The following is a 19218-nucleotide window of genomic DNA, read 5'->3' as shown; positions in this document are numbered from 1 at the left end:
AAGTTTCAATGACTTTTCCTCATTTTAAAAGACATTTTTTGTACAAACCTGTTCAACCAAACGTCGTTATTCCGCTCCGGTTCTGAACGAGACCTTGACCGATTCTGGCGCCACTTTAAAGGCCTTTTTGATGACTTTTCTCCGATAATCCAGCGGCGATCAGAAAAAGAAAAACATGACTCGACTCTCGCGCCAAGACGAAGGAAGGGCCGCCCAAACAGGAAGTGACGTCAACCCCCCTCTGGCTGCTCTTCTTCTTCTTTATTTCTGACAGACTCGACACCAAGCGGCGCACTGCTGCCCCCTACAAATATCAAGAACTGCAGGTAACAGTTTTTTTTTTTATAAAGATTAAGTTCTGTGGCGACGACAAAGAACAGAACGGAAGCATGAATTTATATTTATCTGGATATTTATCAGGATTCCCTGGGTTATTTACGTCAAGCTCTTTTTATCTTCTCAAATCAACAAAATCCTTTAGAAACAATACTTTTTTTTCTTTCTTTTTGGTCTTTAATTAAGTAATTTGTGTGTTTGCTTTACGAGTGAGATGGAAATGCTTGGAGTAGATCACAGACATAATTACACTTTTAATAGTTTTATATTTCAGGAGATGAAACTGTTTTTGTAGCAGCAAACTTCAGGTGGAACGTCATGTGCACATTTTTGTACAAACAAAATAAATTATTGTGCACTTTTTTGTGTGTATATATTCTCAGACTGTTTTATTTGATTAATATTTGTTTTATTTCATGCACATATTTTGCTGTTATTATTATTTATTATTGTATGTCGCCCATGTTGCCCTTTAACACCGAAGAAAGTTGTAAAACCTTTTTCTGATTCTGATTTGTAACAAACTAAGCTGTACATATGACATTCAGACAGACAGAAGTTTTTAAACTAATTTCTGGACACAATATTGCTTCACATTTCACTGTAAAACTTTCAATTCTTAAAAACTTTGTGTACCTTAGGTTGATCTAATGTCAATAACGGACGCAGACACTTTCATTCACTGACTCTTTGTTTTATTAGCAGTTACGTTTTCATTCCACGCACCGTGCCCGTTACACACAGCGTTGCAAAAGAACCGGACCGTCGCCACGATGTGTCGTTGGCAGTTCGATCGAGCACGGCGAAGCTTCCAAAACAGCGAAAGCAAACATCGATGGAGGAAAAGGGCAGTGTTTGGTGTGTGTTTGTTAGTACGCCGAGACAAATTGAGGCTATAAAGGGGGATTGCGCTGTAAAACAAGGCCTCTAGTGGTAAGTGAGAAGAGTTTTGCAAAGCTTCACTGATTAGCAGACAAAATGTGGCTAAGAACGTGGCGGGATTAGCACCGAGGAGGACATCGTTTTCTAGAGATCCACTCAACATTGCATCTATACTGCAAAACAGCACGAGACAGTCAGCACAGAGGAATCAGGAGTTAGTTTTCAGTGTTTTCTTTTTGATATCGTGTTTTAATTTTTAATTTATTTTTAATTCTAGCATGGCACGGGCTTCCTGTGGTTGGCATTTCTACTCGTCGTCTTCGTCCTTGCCACGTCGGACTTCCTTCTCTGTCCTGGACTCCTTCACAACCTGCGGAGGAGCATAACAGTGAGGCACTTTAGATTGGATTTTACTGTGAAATTAAAGAATAAATAAGGAATGAAGGGATAGAATCTGCACATCAGCATTTTTTTTTAGCAATGTATTTGAGAATATTGGACATTTCATGGACTTCAGATTGATGATATACTGTACTGGGCCCTTTGCCATAGCAATTAAAAACTTCAAACTTAATATGATGAAAAGTCCTCAAAAAGTTGCTTGAAACAGGAAACTGAAACCTTTAAAAAATTTAAATTTTGTTCGGAATGATGCCACTAGTCTACAATGGCTTTTAAACCGTGAATCACAAAAGCATTAACAATTGTGCTACCTAAGAAAATGGTAATTCAAGTATGAGAAACTGAATTTTGATTGTGATTTTTCCCATAATTGAACAGCCCTGTGTACTTTATGATGTGTTTACATGCTCATTAAGGAGTGGGAACAGGTGTAATGTATTTAATCTTCTTTTTCCCGTTCCTGTTAATAACTCATTCAAACTGCTTTAAACGATCACATTTGTCAGAACAGTGTATTTTTCACGCATTATTCTCACTTTTACCTCTCCATCTCGAGTCTCCACAGTCTTGATGACCACAGGTTTCTTCCCGTGGTCCCTGGGAGTTGGCTCATAGTCTGGAACGCAAAGAACACAAAATATCAACTACTACAGTACATTTTTATAACCGAACCAGTTAAAGTGTGTGAAGGCCGGACAAGAAAAATGAACGTGGAAGAAAATGAACGTGGAAGACGAGGAGCTGTTCAAACGCCATCTCAAGGGAATAAATGCTTGAATTATTTTATGTTTATTTTGATTTTAGTATATTTCGACTGTTAAAATGCGTTGCTTTACTCAAAATAAGAAAAACACAAGTATTTTTCCACTTGAAATGAGCAAAACAAAAGGTTGAAATTAGAATAAACAACAACTTCCATCTGCAAATCTTGATTAAAGGTAAATAAATACTCACATTTTGATAAATGTGACTTAATTCAAGCCCTTATTCACATATCTCTTAAGAAGGGACTATAAGGAAGATTAGCGTCGAAGAGAATTTGGTTGTGCTTGTATTATATGGAGAGAATGGACTTTTGTGTCACTGAAAATGCTAAAATAAAGAACTCATTTAACCGCTGTACAACTCCCTGTAAACGAGAAAGACTGCACAGAACCAGAGCTGTGTTTCAGGACTCACCGCGGTCTCCATGATAGTTTGTGTTGCCCCCCATTCCGATGGGAAGAGTGATCCTGCAAAGAAACCAGGAAAACGTGTTCAGATAAATGCAAGTCGGATTGTGGTTTGAACGGAGCTGGAGCCACAGTTTGCTGCTCAAAATGCAGATGTTTTGAACAGTTTTTAGGTTAATTTATCTTCTCTTCTTCTCTGAATAAATAAATTGAGTAAACTGATATTGGGTGTTAAAAAACGGTGGCAATATTGAATCACAAAGGCACAAATGTTGCCAGTTCAAAGTTATGTTAATATGGAATTTTCTAACAAACAATAATCAACTTAAATGTTATCTTTGTTTTGCATTTGGTTAGAGCATTTTTATTTAATTTTAAATGTATTTCCACTTCGTTAAGCTGACAAAAACTAAACAAAAGTAAACAAGGGCTGCAACATTTTATTTATCGTGACAGTATAGTTGACCATACGCAATAAATGCAGTTGTATTTTGATGTGTGTTCATGTTATCTGGACTATACAGACTCTAAAACACATACAAAAAGACCTGTTTATAACAAAGATTGTGGAAGTATTACATCAAAATATCAAAAGAATCATCAATAATATGCTTTTTTTGTAAATATTTTCGATCTAATAACCTTCAGTCACCATATTTCAACTTTTACTTTATTAATCATTTGTCTCGTCAACTAATCAAAAGAATATTCTAAAACCCGTCGTAAACCAAAGGAAGAGATGCGTGTTCAGCTGACCTGCTCTCCTCGCCTTCCAGCAGCTTCCTGTAGGTGGCGATCTCGATGTCCAGGGCCATCTTCACGTTGAGCAGGTCCTGGTACTCGCGCAGGTGTCGGGCCATCTCCTCCTTCAGGTGACGGATCTCGTCCTCCAGGCGAGACACGTTGTCCTGGTAGTTTGAGATCTCGCCCCCGAACTGGTCCTCCATGTCCCGCATCTGACGCAGCAGCGCCTCGTTCTGCAGGCCACGTGTACACAGATACGTCTCATTTATACATGCGTCAGTGGTAAAAGTACTAGTGTAGGTCTAGTGTGGACAATAGTAACCGTAGTGACAGTAGTTATGGTACACCAAGTCCAAAGACAAAGTCCAGGTCGAGTCCTTTGAGTTTCAACTTCTTTTACGTCTTTATAACAAATGACTGAATACAGCTTGTGTTTTTGCAATTCATATTTTGGTAAATTGTGTACTTTATAACCGAAAGTACACAGAAGAAGTGTCACGTCGTCTCAAGTCACACGGCTCAAAAGTAGTTGTCGCTGTGCAGTAATAGTACTAGTCTTATGTTCTCGAGGGCAGTTAAAATGAGTTCTAGTTGTGGTTATTGTAATTATAGCAACATCGAGACTGCAGAGTAAATGCAGTAATAGTTTTCTAGGAGTAGTTGTGTTAGTTAGAGTAATAATAGTAGTAGTAGTAGTAGTTGTTGTTGTTGTTGTAGTAATAGTAGTTTTACCATGTTCTTGTATTAAGAGTAGTTCTAGTGGTGTAGTTTTAACAGGATTGAGACTGTAGATGTAGAGATAATAGCAGTAATACTAGCTGTTGTTTCAGCAGTTGTAGTATTAGTAATAGTTCAAATAGCAGTAATAGTAGTTGTTGTCAGTAGTGGTAAAAATAGTAGTTTTTCCGTGTTCTTGAGGGCATCAATCTCACTGTTAAAAGTAGTTCTAGTGGTGTAGTTATTGTGTAGTTTTAACAACAGATTATAGCAGCAATAGCAGTAATAGTACTTGTTTTAGCAGTAGTAGTATTAGTAATAGTAAAAATAGTAGTATTAGTAATAGTAGTTTAACCATGTTCTTAAGGGCATCAAGCCCAGTTAAAATGAGTACTAGAAGTGTAGTTATAGTTTTACCAGTATGGTGACTGTAGCTGTAATAGCAGCAGTAGTAGTAGTTGAAATAGTTGAAATGGTAGTAGTAATAGAAGCAGTAGTAGTAGTAGTAGTAGTAGTAGTAGTAGTAGTAGTAGTAGTAGTAGTAGTAGTAGTAGTAGTAGTAGTAGTAGTAGTAGTAGTCGTCGTAGTTTTACCGTGTTCTTGAGGGCATCGATCTCACAGTTAAGATTAGTTCTAGTGGTGTAGTTATAGTTTTAACAGAATAGCAAGTGTAGAGGTACTAGCAGCAGTAGTAGTAGTTGAAATAGACGTAGTAGTAGTAGTAGTAATAGTTGTCGTAGTTTTACCGTGTTCTTGAGGGCATCAATCTCACAGCTGAGAGACTGGATCTGCCTCCTGGACTCGTTGGCCTCTTGTTTGGCCTGTCTCAGTGCGTCAGTGTTACGTTTGGCAGAATCAGTGAAATCCGCAAACTACAGACGGAAAGAGGAACAGAAATGTGTTTGTCTCACGTGATACAGATCAGCACGCTGTTTGTGTCACCAGATTCTCAAAGAGGAAAGTCACACCAGAACACAGACGTTTCCTGCACCATTTATATGTCTGAAAGTGGCCCAAATCTGGACTAAATCATGACTTAAAGTGCCTATGACAGGTTTTACGGCTTACGAATTTTGACTTTATTTTGTGGATTTATACCTGTTGCACATTTGAATTATAGTTTTATACAAATCAAGTCAGTATTTGTGGAGAAAACGTTGAAATATCTGTAGAAAATGACAAGAAGTGACATTACACTAGGGACACTCATTCCAGTCAAAGTTTATGCAGAATTTTCACAAAGAAACAAACATTAATTCAACAAAATAAAGTCCCTCTCATCTATTCTTATTTGTTTTAGATTCGTTTTTGCCCAGTGTTTGCTGGGTAATTTCCTAGAGTGATGTCATCAATTATAAAATGGACGTGAAATTATAAACCTAAAAAATGTGTTATTCTGTGATAAAATGTGTATAATTTTTTAGCAAAGTTCAAAATAGTATTTTAATATTATTATGTACTATAGTTGTATTTGTCTGAAAAGTCTAGTGGTCGTAATCTCCGTTCAATCATTCATTCATGAATACAAACGACAAGGACACTGGCTCATTAATAGTCCGATTAGGAAGTCTAAGGTAATGATTACGTTTAGAGGTGGGCAATATATCAAAAAGTATAAAATGTGAATGTTGATAAGCAAATTTTGAACATTGACCATATTGTTTTTAGTGAAACATGATCCAAAAAGAGCAAAATACACCCTTTTTTCCTAGTTTTGGCCGGGGTGCGACTTATACTTATACTTGTATACTTAAACTTATACTCCGGGGCGACTTATATGTGATATTATTTGTTATTTTCACACTTGCAACCGCATTTCATACTCCAGTTATATGTTTTTTTCTTCTCTATCATGCATTTTTTGCATGATATTTTCCGGACTTATAGTCTTATAGACTTATAGTCCGGAAAATACGGTAAAGATAAAAATGAAAGAAGTTACACTGTAAGCTTTCAATTAAGGTTATATGGTGATACTTCTGCACTTACCTAACACATTTTACAGATATTTCAAGTTCATCTGACAATTAAATCTCAACTAAGACATGTTTTCTGTTTGTTTTTTCATTCTTGTCAGTATCTTCCACCCGTGATTATGTTGAAGATGAAGATGTCTGAGCTGCTGTTACGCGAGCACGGGCCTTCTCAGTGGAAATGGTCAGTCGCAGCTTGTAAATGCAGTGTGTGCTTTGTGTCTGCGTCCTGTACCTTGGACTTGTACCAGTCCTCGGACTCCTGCATGTTCTTCATGGCGATGTTCTCGTACTGGGCCCTGATGTCGCGCAGGGCTCCGGTCAGGTCGGGTGCTCTGGTGCTCTGCACCTCCATCTTCAGCTGCTGCGACTGCACGCTCACCTGCACGTCCTGGATCTCCTGCAGCAAGAGGACACAAAGGGTTCGCTTTGAGGTGTGTATTTATTTACTGGTGTTGTTGATATTGCAATATTGGCAAACTTATTTTTTGTTTTTTCTGTTTTAGGGAATTTATTTACGTTTTTAAAATTATTTTCTGTGCAACGCTACAGTTTATTAAATGTACTGATATGAATAAAGTGGATTGGAGTGAAAAACATATGAATATTATTGCAATAACAACAAGTTCCTCCATCTGTTTTTAAAATTAAAAGTCAGATTTTATTCACAATGTTCCACATTTGGTCAAAATTGATTTAGTCTTTGTCTTGTCTGTGTTAAGTTTGACTAATATTTGTTATAAATTAACTGAATTTATTGTGTCAAACATTATATTCAAGTATTGCAATAATATTGAGATGGCAGTACATTTTAAATATCCTGCTGTCCTATTTTGAATTAGTTGCTTGGATTGGTTACTTTATCAAATGATGAAACCACCGGCCTGATTGTACAATACGTGTAGCATAAATAAGCTTATTTTTCTGTAATAATAAAGAATCAAAAAGTGGCATTATGAACTTAACTCATTATTATAGAAACAGTTTATTAATTGTATCCAAAAATAATTAAAACTTGAGCAGCTGGACTTCCTTAATTTAACAGTCAACGTTTAATCAAGATTAAATCAAAGAGTCCTGCTGCTCTAGTTTTATTCCTTTTTTGAGATATTTTAAGCCTTAATATTAGATAATTATGTAGGTTTTCAGATGATTCTAGTTTGTATCTTTTCTCTTCTAATTGTTTCTCCTTTTTCCATCCAAGCTCAGAAAGGCAATCAACCATCAATAATTATAAACACTTGTTTAAGCTTCACGTAAGTTTGAAACAGTTTTATAAGCCACATTGTAGATTTTTCCTTGCCTCATCGTGGAGTTTCTTGAGGAATTCGATCTCATCCATCAAAGACTCGATCTTCCTCTCCAGCTCCAGACGAGACAGAGTGGCATCGTCCACGTCCTGAAAACACATAAAATATTTATGTGCATATTTAGAACCCGTCCTCAACAAACAGTTATCAAACATATTCACACGGAAACGGTTACTTTTACTTGAGTAACTTTGATACAATTGTATTTCCCAGAACACATTTCAGACACCACACATTTAATCCTACTTGAGAAATATATTTGCAGCGCCGGTCCAAACCTGCAGGGGGCGCTAAGCTAAATGTACCTCACAACACTTCCCCCTACTGTTTTTGTGCAGACATCAATAGAAATACTATAGTGAAACAGAGAAGGTTGAACAGGGCTAAATACTAGTAATCTGTCCTGCCTTTTGATACATGTTAATGTTATCCACTCGACTAAGTGCAAATACAACATTTTTATCATTTGAAATTTTAGTTACTCTTTGGGGCCCCTGGTGCAGCTGCTTGGTTTGATTATATGGCATGAGCGGCCCTGTGTGCACTAACATACTCCTTCAGATATAAATGTTCCTTATTTAGAGTTTCATCCTCACATTAACTTCAGATTCAGACAGTTCCTCTTCCTCTGAGAGTCTGAACCAGTCACAGAACTCACTGAACTCATATTAAGTCAATGTTTTGGCTGCTCTACCCACATCAGGCTCAAATGGCACAAATGATCCCACGTGTCACATATTTTTAGGTATCTTTTTCTGTGTTGGACTGTATTAATAGGCCCATCCACCAAACGGCCAAAATTCTGTCAAATGACGTCTTAAAATAGTCTAAAGACGGAGAACTCATTTGGCGGCTTCATTTATTATTTACATCTTATTCATCATGTCACGTCCTTTTTGTCCTCTGGCCTCTTGTACCTCTGTCGCTCGAGGTCACATGATAAATGCGTTCAATATTTACCTTACGGAAAGCCACCAGGTTATTCTCAGCGTCGACGCGCTTCTGGTTCTCTTCATCCAGCCTTTAGAAAAACACAAACATATTTAATAAAACCTGGGTCCAGCGCAGGAAGGGGCCCAAAGAGAGAACATGCAGTGTGGCCCAGTTACCCAGCATCATACCTTTGCTTTAGCATGACTTTAAGTGTATTCTATATAGTTTATCACACCAACTGTCTATTTTATACTTATTTATTTCTTTTTTATGGTTTCATGGAGTCACATGAAACAAAAACTGGCACGTTTATCTTCTCTGAGAGGACAATTCAACAACACGCCGTTATTCGACTCCAAAGACGTGATCGTTGTGGGCTGCTGAAAGGATCCCAAACAAACACTGACGAGGTTCAATGTACGTGGATTATATTTCGATTATTTCTCTCAAAAACAGAGAATCTCACATAGAGTTACGGAACATAGGCCCCGCCCACCATCTGACATTTTAACATAATCAAATTCCTGAACTGGAATTTAATCTATCGTCCGCTTTTGAGAGGAATATACATTGATGATCCTCATTTTAGACCAGGTTTAATATTTTAGTCTCGGTTTGATCCATCTTTTAATGTGGAATTCTAAAAATATGAACAAAACATTGATTAAAAGTGTCATGTTAACAGAATTGGACCCCGTGTCTGATTTCCCAGGGTGCAGCGGGGCACAGCTGGCTAAAAGCTCTCAGGATCAATCTGGCTAATTCAGGGGGTCGGAGCGAGTCCAGGGGGAACGGCAGATGCTGCTCTTGGCTAATGTCATTGTGTCGCGGGGTCGATGGGGTCAAAACGCGAGGCCGCTTTCCATCAGGCGCCCGTCCCAAATCATTTGAGAGCTTTTAGAGCGAGCGCTGCAGCGACACCGGGTCATTTTATCATTTTACACTGGAAGAGATCCATTTAGTTTCTACTTATGATGTTTTCTTGCTTAAAATGTATGCATCTATTTATATCGTTTTGGTAGGAAAAATCTCTACGGGACACACAGAGAGAACATCCAAACTCCACACGCACAAATTCCTCACTTTGGGAATTGAACCCAGGACTTTCCAGCTTTGTGGCAGAAACTCTAACCACTGTGTCGCCTGCTTCAGCTTTGATGACGTACAAGCGAATTAGATTTTATGTAAGCTGAATGATTCTTATGCCTAACCATGATTCATTGTATCACCTTCTTCCGGGCTAAACGCTTTGACCCCGTATAACCCCCCTATAACCAGATTACAGCGCCTCCTACAGCGCCTCTTACAGCGCCTCCTCCAGCGGCTCCTCCAGCGCCTCCTACAGCGCCTCCTACAGCGCCTCCTACAGCGCCTCTTACAGCGCCTCCTACAGCGTCTCCTACAGCGCCTCCTACAGCGCCTCCTACAGCGCCTCTTACAGCGCCTCCTACAGCGTCTCCTACAGCGCCTCCTACAGCCCCTCCTACAGCCCCTCCTACAGCGCCTCCTACAGCGCCTTCTACAGTGCCTCCTACAGCGTCTCCTACAGCCCCTCCTACAGCCCCTCCTACAGCGCCTCCTACAGCGTCTCCTACAGCGCCTTCTACAGTTCCTCCTACAGCGTCTCCTACAGCGCCTCTTACAGCGCCTCCTACAGCGCCTTCTACAGTGCCTCCTACAGCGCCTTCTACAGTGCCTCCTACAGCGTCTCCTACAGCGCCTTCTACAGTGCCTCCTACAGCGTCTCCTACAGCGCCTCTTACAGCGCCTCCTACAGCGCCTTCTACAGTGCCTCCTACAGCGCCTTCTACAGTGCCTCCTAGAGCCCCTCCTACAGCGTCTCCTACAGCGCCTCCTACAGCGCCTTCTACAGCGCCTCCTACAGCGCCTTCTACAGTGCCTCCTACAGCGCCTTCTACAGTGCCTCCTAGAGCCCCTCCTACAGCGTCTCTTACAGCGCCTCCTACAGCCCCTCCTACAGCGCCTCCTACAGCGTCTCCTACAGCGCCTTCTACAGTGCCTCCTACAGCGTCTCCTACAGCGCCTCTTACAGCGCCTCCTACAGCGCCTTCTACAGTGCCTCCTACAGCGCCTTCTACAGTGCCTCCTAGAGCCCCTCCTACAGCGTCTCTTACAGCGCCTCCTACAGCGCCTCTTACAGCGTCTCCTACAGCGGCTCCTACAGCGCCTCTTACAGCGCCTCTTACAGCGTCTCCTACAGCGGCTCCTACAGCGCCTCCTACAGCGCCTCTTACAGCGTCTCCTACAGCGGCTCCTACAGCGCCTCTTACAGCGCCTCCTACAGCACCTCCTACAGCGGCTCCTACAGCGTCTCCTACAGCGCCTCCTACAGCGCCTCCTACAGCGCCTCCTACAGCGTCTCCTACAGCGCCTCTTACAACGCCTCCTACAGCGCCTCTTACAACGCCTCCTACAGCACCTCCTAGAGCGGCTCCTACAGCGTCTCCTACAGCGCCTCCTACAGCGCCTCCTACAGCACCTCCTACAGCGCCTCCTCCAGCGGCTCCTACAGCGGCTCCTACAGCGCCTCTTACAACGCCTCTTACAACGCCTCCTACAGCGCCTCCTACAGCGCCTCCTACAGCGCCTCTTACAGCGTCTCCTACAGCGGCTCCTACAGCGCCTCCTACAGCGCCTCCTACAGCGGCTCCTACAGCGGCTCCTACAGCGCCTCTTACAACGCCTCTTACAACGCCTCCTACAGCGCCTCCTACAGCGCAATTTACAGCGCCTCCTCCAGCGGCTCCTCCAGCGGCTCCTACAGCGTCTCCTACAGCGCCTCATCCAGCGGCTCCTCCAGCGGCTCCTCCAGCGGCTCCTCCAGCGGCTCCTACAGCGCCTCTTACAACGCCTCCTACAGCGGCTCCTACAGCGCCTCCTACAGCGCCTCCTACAGCCCCTCCTACAGCGCCTCCTACAGCCCCTCCTACAGCGCCTCCTCCAGCGGCTCCTCCAGCGGCTCCTACAGCGCCTCTTACAACGCCTCCTACAGCGGCTCCTACAGCGCCTCCTACAGCGCCTCCTACAGCCCCTCCTACAGCGCCTCCTACAGCGCCTCCTACAGCCCCTCCTACAGCCCCTCCTACAGCGCCTCCTACAGCGTCTCCTACAGCGCCTCCTACAGCGCCTCTTACAGCGCCTCCTACAGCGCCTCCTACAGCGCCTCCTACAGCGTCTCCTACAGCGCCTCCTACAGCGCCTCTTACAACGCCTCCTACAGCGGCTCCTACAGCGCCTCCTACAGCGCCTCCTACAGCCCCTCCTACAGCGCCTCCTACAGCGCCTCCTACAGCCCCTCCTACAGCGCCTCCTACAGCGCCTCCTACAGCGTCTCCTACAGTGCCTCCTACAGCGCCTCTTACAGCGCATCATCCTTTTTCATTTGTTACTGCTTTTATAATGGTGAGTCTGACAGTGCAATAATAATGAAATACAACCCGCTAGTGCTGAATTAGTCCTGGTTATTCCTGGTTTAGTCTTGGTTTAGTCCCATTTTATTCCCGGTTTAGTCCTGGTCAATTGCCCATAAACTGCAGATTAAGATTAATGTGTTTTCTGTTCAATTCAATAATAAATCGTTTTAGTCCTGGTTCAGCCCTTTAGTTAAATATGTCTCTTTTCTAGTGGAGTCTGCTCGTCTCTATCTCTCTGTCTCTTTTATTCCTGCTTCTTTTCACCTTCAAAATCTAAACTATAAGTGATTGTAGATGTAATGCCTTTTATTTGGTTGAACATAATAAACTAAACTCTTTAGTCCTGTTAACGCTGGCTTTGTTTAATAGGTTAGTCGTAGTTTAGGCAGAATTAAAGTAGGCTGTATTTGTTTCTGGTTAAATGGTCATCCTTGGTCTATAAGTCACTTTAGACTTTACTTAGTGCTGTTTTAGTTCTAGTTTAATTCCCAATAATTTCATGCTTAGTCCCAGTTTAGTTCTGATTCAATCCTGGCGCAGCTGCTTGTCTCCGTGGAGATGGCATTACTTTTGGTTCTTATTAATGACAATACAGTTTAAAAATAACCGAAGTTGTGGATAGAGAAAAGAAGACAAGGTGAATGTTGGAGTGACTGTCTGGAACGTTCCACAGTACAGCATTAACCTAGTCTGTTTCCATGGAGACAAGCAGACGACCCAAAGGAAAACAAGTCACAGGTCAGATCTGTGGAGAGAGGTGACTCCGCTCACTGCATGTTTGAGCAAGACAAACACCTGTGATTGATACTTTAATGTCTTACACTGTGGAACATTGCAGACAAAGCAATGGCATCTCCATGGAGACAAGCAGGTGGCAGAACAAACTGTAGTGCACCTTTAATAATCTCATTCTTAATTCATGTTCTTTATGGTCTCTTCTGTAGTTTCTGTCATGGCCCTGTTGCCCAGGGCGACAGTGAAAGCCACACCTAATGGAGTCACCGAGGACCATTGATTTCCCTCTGACCACCGACATCCAACTCCCCCAGAGGTCCGACTGCAGGGCTCTAGAACGGGACCACTTTATCCCAAGCAGGGATAAACCAGAACTAAGCCAGGTCTAGACCAGGGTCAACCAGGACTAACGCAGAGATAAACCAGGACTAAACCAGGGTTAACGAGGACTAACGCAGAGATAAACCAGGACTAAACCAGGGTCAACCAGGACTAACGCAGAGAAAAACCAGGACTAAACCAGGGTCAACCAGGACTAACGCAGAGATAAACCAGGACTAAACCAGGGTTAACCAGGACTAACGCAGAGATAAACCAGGACTAAACCAGGGTCAACCAGGACTAACGCAGAGATAAACCAGGACTAAACCAGGGTTAACCAGGACTAACGCAGAGATAAACCAGGACTAAACCAGGGTCAACCAGGACTAACGCAGAGATAAACCAGGACTAAACCAGGGTCAACCAGGACTAACGCAGAGAAAAACCAGGACTAAACCAGGGTTAACCAGGACTAACGCAGAGATAAACCAGGACTAAACCAGGGTTAACCAGGACTAACGCAGAGATAAACCAGGACTAAACCAGGGTCAACCAGGACTAACGCAGAGATAAACCAGGACTAGACCAGGGTCAACCAGGACTAACGCAGAGATAAACCAGGACTAAACCAGGGTCAACCAGGACTAACGCAGAGATAAACCAGGACTAAACCAGGGTTAACCAGGACTAACGCAGAGATAAACCAGGACTAAACCAGGGTCAACCAGGACTAACGCAGAGATAAACCAGGACTAAACCAGGGTCAACCAGGACTAACGCAGAGATAAACCAGGACTAGACCAGGGTCAACCAGGACTAACGCAGAGAAAAACCAGGACTAAACCAGGGTCAACCAGGACTAACGCAGAGATAAACCAGGTCTAGACCAGGGTCAACCAGGACTAACGCAGAGATAAACCAGGACTAAACCAGGGTCAACCAGGACTAACGCAGAGAAAAACCAGGACTAAACCAGGGATAACCAGGACTAACGCAGAGATAAACCAGGACTAAACCAGGGTCAACCAGGACTAACGCAGAGATAAACCAGGACTAAACCAGGGTTAACCAGGACTAACGCAGAGATAAACCAGGACTAAACCAGGGTCAACCAGGACTAACGCAGAGATAAACCAGGACTAAACCAGGGTTAACCAGGACTAACACAGAGATAAACCAGGACTAAACCAGGGTCAACCAGGACTAATGCAGAGATAAACCAGGACTAAACCAGGGTTAACGAGGACTAACGCAGAGATAAACCAGGACTAAACCAGGGTTAACCAGGACTAACGCAGAGATAAACCAGGACTAAACCAGGGTTAACCAGGACTAACGCAGAGATAAACCAGGACTAAACCAGGGTTAACCAGGACTAACGCAGAGATAAACCAGGACTAAACCAGGGTCAACCAGGACTAACGCAGAGATAAACCAGGACTAAACCAGGGTCAACCAGGACTAACGCAGAGATAAACCAGGACTAAACCAGGGTTAACCAGGACTAACGCAGAGATAAACCAGGACTAAACCAGGGTTAACCAGGACTAACGCAGAGATAAACCAGGACTAAACCAGGGTCAACCAGGACTAACGCAGAGATAAACCAGGACTAAACCAGGGTTAACCAGGACTAACGCATAGATAAACCAGGACTAAACCAGGGATAACCAGGACTAACGCAGAGATAAACCAGGACTAAACCAGGGTTAACCAGGACTAACGCATAGATAAACCAGGACTAAACCAGGGATAACCAGGACTAACGCAGAGATAAACCAGGACTAAACCAGGGTCAACCAGGACTAACGCAGAGATAAACCAGGACTAAACCGGGGTTAACCAGGACTAAAGCAGAGATAAACCGGGAAAAAAACAGGTCTGAAACAGGGATGAACCAGGACCAAACCTGAACTAAACCAGGATAAACCAGGACTAAACCAGAGATAAAACAGGAAAAAACAGGTCTGAAACAGGGATGAACCAGGACTAAACCAGGACAAAACAAGGACTAAAGCAGGGATAAACCAGAACTAAACCAGGACTAAACCAGTGATAAACCAGGACTAAAGCAGGACTAAACCAAGACTTAATCAAGACTAAAGCAGAGATAAACCAGGAAAAAAACAGGACTGAAACAGAACTAAAGCAGAGATAAACCAGGACTAAAATAGGAATGAACCAGGACTAAACCAAGTCAAAATCATGACAAAACAGAACAAAAGTAAGATGAAGGGTGTGTTCACTCTTGCACACAGACCACATGGGAATCGGGATTAAACTTGAACTAAATTGGGAACTAACCCTGAACTAGACCAGAATCAACCCAGGTCTTCTTGGCTAAACTTGGGCTAAAACCAGGACTGAAACCAGGACAAATAAGGATGAAACCAGGATTATCAGAATAAGAATCTTGTTTTATCTTAAAAATGAAAAGAAATTGAAGAAAATATGAATACTCAATATATGTAAATTAAAGGAATGACCCATTAAACATGATTTATTGTGTTTGTACTCACTGTGAAAAAATTATATTAATAGAAAATGGAAATGTGTTTCCACTTTAACAACTCTCAAAAAAGTAAGCAAAGTTTAAAAATAGGAAACGTTTACTTAAATATGACTGAAAACATCCACATATCATCCATGTTGCACTGCAGTGTCCCATGACATGTCTGCAGAGGTGCCACGCCCAACGTCACGACTGCGCCCATAATCTCTCCATCCGCAACATCCACCCACATCTGCACTTCAAAACTATCAAACTGAAACGAACGGAAAATAAATGAGCTTTTATGTCATTTAAACTCTTAATTTTACTTAAGATCCACTTTTAAACAACTTGTTGGTCATCGCGTGCAAGTTTTCTGAAATCAACTTTTTGTTTTCGGCATTTAAAATCCATAATGCAACTTTTCACTCTAACATTTTTCTAAAAATAAATAAATATATTAACGATGCTAAAAATAATTATTTAGTCAAGTGATTAGTTTGTACATTTCAAAGTCATTGTTCTAATCAGCTAAATATTTTTGCAATCTTAAATATATTTCGACATACAATTTGTAATTTTGCAGTGAATGGTCGAGTTGAACAAATAAAAAAAGTTAGTTTGCAATACTTAAGATACATTTGTGTAATTTGATCCAGTTTCAGTATATTTGGAGCTCACATTGTACAGACCCCAATTTTAAGATCATAATTGAAACGTTAGAACTGCTGCAATGTCTGTGTAGCACTAAATAAAACTACTTTATTGTCTTTATTTTTCCAGTGCACGACCCACCTTTGCTTGAGCTGAGTCAGGTCTTCTGCCAGGTTGTCCCTCTCCATCTGAAACTGGTCCCTCTCCTTCCCGATCGCCTCCATCTGCCTCCGCATCTCCCTCATCTCCTCCTGGAAGAGGTCGGTGGCGCGGTTGGGCTGCCCCTGCTGCGCCTGCCCCTTGAACTGGTTCAGCTCCTCCGTCAGCGCTCCGTTCTGCTGCTCCAGGTACCTCACCTTCTCGATGAAGCTCGCGAACCGGTCATTCAGCTCCTGCAGCTCGGCTTTCTCGTTGCTGCGGGTGGCGAGGAAATCCTGGTTGATGGCCTCGGACAGCGTGAAGTCCACCTTGTCGTAGGAGATCCGGGGCGCCTGCTGGGACCTCGAGCTGCGCTGGGCATGGTAGGCCATCTGTCTGGCCGGAGGCATCGGGGACATCGAGTGGCCATAGCGGCCGCTGGAAGGCATCCGCGAGGACACGTTGGAGTAGGAGGTCATGGAGATGGGATGGGGGCTACCGAAAGTGCGTCGGTAGGAAGTGGAATGCGTCGCAGAGTGGCTCATGGTTGAAAGGTTTTGGGGCTTTTTGGTTGGAGAGCTAGTTCAGAAGAGGAGGTGATGCCGAGATCTGGAGGCAACAGGACATGTGAAGAATAGCGAAGGGTGTTTTATGCTCCGAGGATGGTAAACCCACCCATGATGCGCCCCTCCCACCGCAGACACACGAGCTGCTGGCCACTCCCTGCCCCGCGCCGCACGCAGCAGAGGAACACTGCATTCGAGGAGAGAGAGAGCGACGCTTGCACTCATGGCGCATGGCTGCAGACATGACGAGGCAGAGATGGTTGGAACCCTTGATGTTCCACCAGTGTGTCTTGGAACACATCAAGCGTCAGCAACAACTGAACCAAAGTGACTTACATTGGTGCCTGAAAAGATGAAAAGAGAAGACAAAATTATATACAAAGCAATGAAAATACAGTGAACAAAACACAAGGCTTTACTAGAATAATTGACCATTTTTGAGTGTTCAAACTTCTGCAAGTAGAAAAACAATCACCAAATGTAAAGAACCAGAGGCATGATCATCTGATTTTGTCTCAGCTTTTAAATATTAAAAGTGCTAAAAGTGTAAATGTTTTATATCGCTCCCACGGACAAAAAACACTGGTTTAAACTGCACTTGAAACATTCATTTAAAGTCAGCATACATTTATGAGTGTATGTTACGTATTGCCATTTAGATATTTTGATGTTAAATAAACGCATATATTTCAATCTTAAATAAGAGCTAAATTCATTGGTTTAGGTCACTGGAAAAGAAGAATATTTCATTTTTTGAGTGATAACAACATGGTGATTTTTTTTCAGTATGTGTCATATTTTTCTTTTTTTTTTTTTTAAACATTTCTTGGTTGTAAATCAATCCACTCTTTTAAACAACAAAATGTGAATAATTCTTTCAAAACTGTTGCTCCCTCACATGCTGCTGTCCGTCCTTCACTTTCCGTCTTCTGAAATAAATAAACTCTGCATCTCGGCGTCTTTACTTTCGTACATTTTGATCCAGTTTCTGTCCCAGAGACTGTCCTCTCCTCCTCTCTTCCTCTCCTCCTCTCCTCCTCCCCTCCTCTCCTCCTCCCTTCCTCTCCTCCTCTCCTCCTCTCTTCCTCTCTTCCTCTCCTCCTCTCCTCCTCTCCTCCTCTTTTCCTCTCCTCCTCTCATCCTCTCTTCCTCTCCTCCTCTCTTCCTCTCCTCCTCTCTTCCTCTCCTCCTCCCCTCCTCCTCCCCTCCTCCTCCCCTCCTCTCCTCCTCCCTTCCTCTCCTCCTCTCTTCCTCTCTTCCTCTCCTCCTCTCTTCCTCTCCTCCTCTCTTCCTCTCCTCTTCTCTTCCTCTCCTCCTCTCTTCCTCTCCTCCTCTCTTCCTCTCCTCCTCTCCTCCTCTCTTCCTCTCCTCCTCTCCTCCTCTCCTCCTCTCTTCCTCTCCTCCTCTCCTCCTCCCCTCCTCTCTTCCTCCCCTCCTCTCTTCCTCTCTTCCTCTCCTCCTCTCTTCCTCCCCTCCTCTCCTCCTCTCCTCCTGCCCTCCTCTCCTCCTCCCCTCCTCCCCTCCTCTCCTCCTCCCCTCCTCCCCTCCTCTCCTCCTCTCCTCCTCCTCTCCTCCTCTCCTCCTCCCCTCCTCTCCTCCTCCCCTCCTCTCCTCCTCTCCTCCTCCTCCCCTCCTCCCCTCCTCCCCTCCTCTCCTCCTCTCTTCCTCCCCTCCTCTCTTCCTCTCCTCCTCTCCTCCTCTCCTCCTCTCTTCCTCTCCTCCTCTGTTCCTCTCCTCCTCTCTTCCTCTCCTCCTCTCCTCCTCTCTTCCTCTCCTCCTCTCTTCCTCTCCCCCTCCCCTCCTCCTCCCTCCTCTCCTCCTCTCATCCTCTCTTCCTCTCCTCCTCTCTTCCTCTCTTCCTCCCCTCCTCCCCTCCTCCCCTCCTCTCCTCCTCCTCCCCTCCTCTCCTCCTCCCCTCCTCTCCTCCTCCCCTCCTCTCCTCTCTTCCTCTCCTCCTCTCCTCCTCTCCTCCTCCCCTCCTCTCCTCCTCTCCTCCTCCCCTCCTCTCCTCCTCCCCTCCTCTCCTCCTCTCTTCCTCCCCTCCTCTCCTCCTCTCCTCCTCCCCTCCTCTCCTCCTCCCCTCCTCCCCTCCTCTCCTCCTCCTCCCCTCCTCCCCTCCTCTCCTCCTCCCCTCCTCTCCTCCTCTCTTCCTCTCCTCCTCTCCTCCTCTCTTCCTCTCTTCCTCCCCTCCTCCCCTCCTCCCCTCCTCTCCTCCTCCTCCCCTCCTCTCCTCCTCCCCTCCTCTCCTCCTCCCCTCCTCTCTTCCTCCCCTCCTCTCCTCTCTTCCTCTCCTCCTCTCCTCCTCCCCTCCTCTCCTCCTCCCCTCCTCTCATCCTCTCCTCCTCCCCTCCTCTCCTCCTCTCCTCCTCCCCTCCTCTCCTCCTCTCTTCCTCCCCTCCTCTCCTCTCCT

At 44.0% G+C, this 19218-nt stretch overlaps 1 protein-coding gene and 2 long non-coding RNA genes across 3 annotated transcripts; 1 reads left to right on the top strand and 2 right to left on the bottom strand.

The window, feature by feature from the left end:
• The first annotated feature begins 1203 nt into the window (after positions 1-1203).
• On the top strand, positions 1204-1589 carry LOC140365957 (uncharacterized). The gene is made up of 2 exons (XR_011927858.1): positions 1204-1328; positions 1409-1589. It is a non-coding gene; the product is annotated as an uncharacterized lncRNA (long non-coding RNA).
• LOC140365956 (uncharacterized) lies at positions 1483-2250 on the bottom strand. The gene is made up of 2 exons (XR_011927857.1): positions 2163-2250; positions 1483-1588 (listed from the first exon to the last, which is right to left on the bottom strand). It is a non-coding gene; the product is annotated as an uncharacterized lncRNA (long non-coding RNA).
• A 538-nt stretch (positions 2251-2788) lies between these two features.
• On the bottom strand, positions 2789-16867 carry prph (peripherin). Its single transcript, XM_072452327.1, has 7 exons — positions 16246-16867; positions 8497-8557; positions 7530-7625; positions 6462-6626; positions 5000-5125; positions 3549-3769; positions 2789-2852 (listed from the first exon to the last, which is right to left on the bottom strand). Exons 1-7 carry the CDS (start codon positions 16785-16787, stop codon positions 2789-2791), a joined length of 1275 nt encoding a protein of 424 aa, XP_072308428.1. The 5' UTR covers positions 16788-16867.
• Positions 16868-19218: the final 2351 nt, after the last annotated feature.

This window comes from Eucyclogobius newberryi, unplaced genomic scaffold, assembly GCF_026437365.1.
Source record: "Eucyclogobius newberryi isolate DKJ021-1_F unplaced genomic scaffold, fEucNew1.0.hap1 SCAF_19, whole genome shotgun sequence".
In the NCBI taxonomy this organism is placed as follows: domain Eukaryota; kingdom Metazoa; phylum Chordata; class Actinopteri; order Gobiiformes; family Gobiidae; genus Eucyclogobius; species Eucyclogobius newberryi.
The sequence above is the reverse complement of the archived record's forward strand: the minus strand, read 5'-3'. Positions and strand labels throughout refer to the sequence as shown.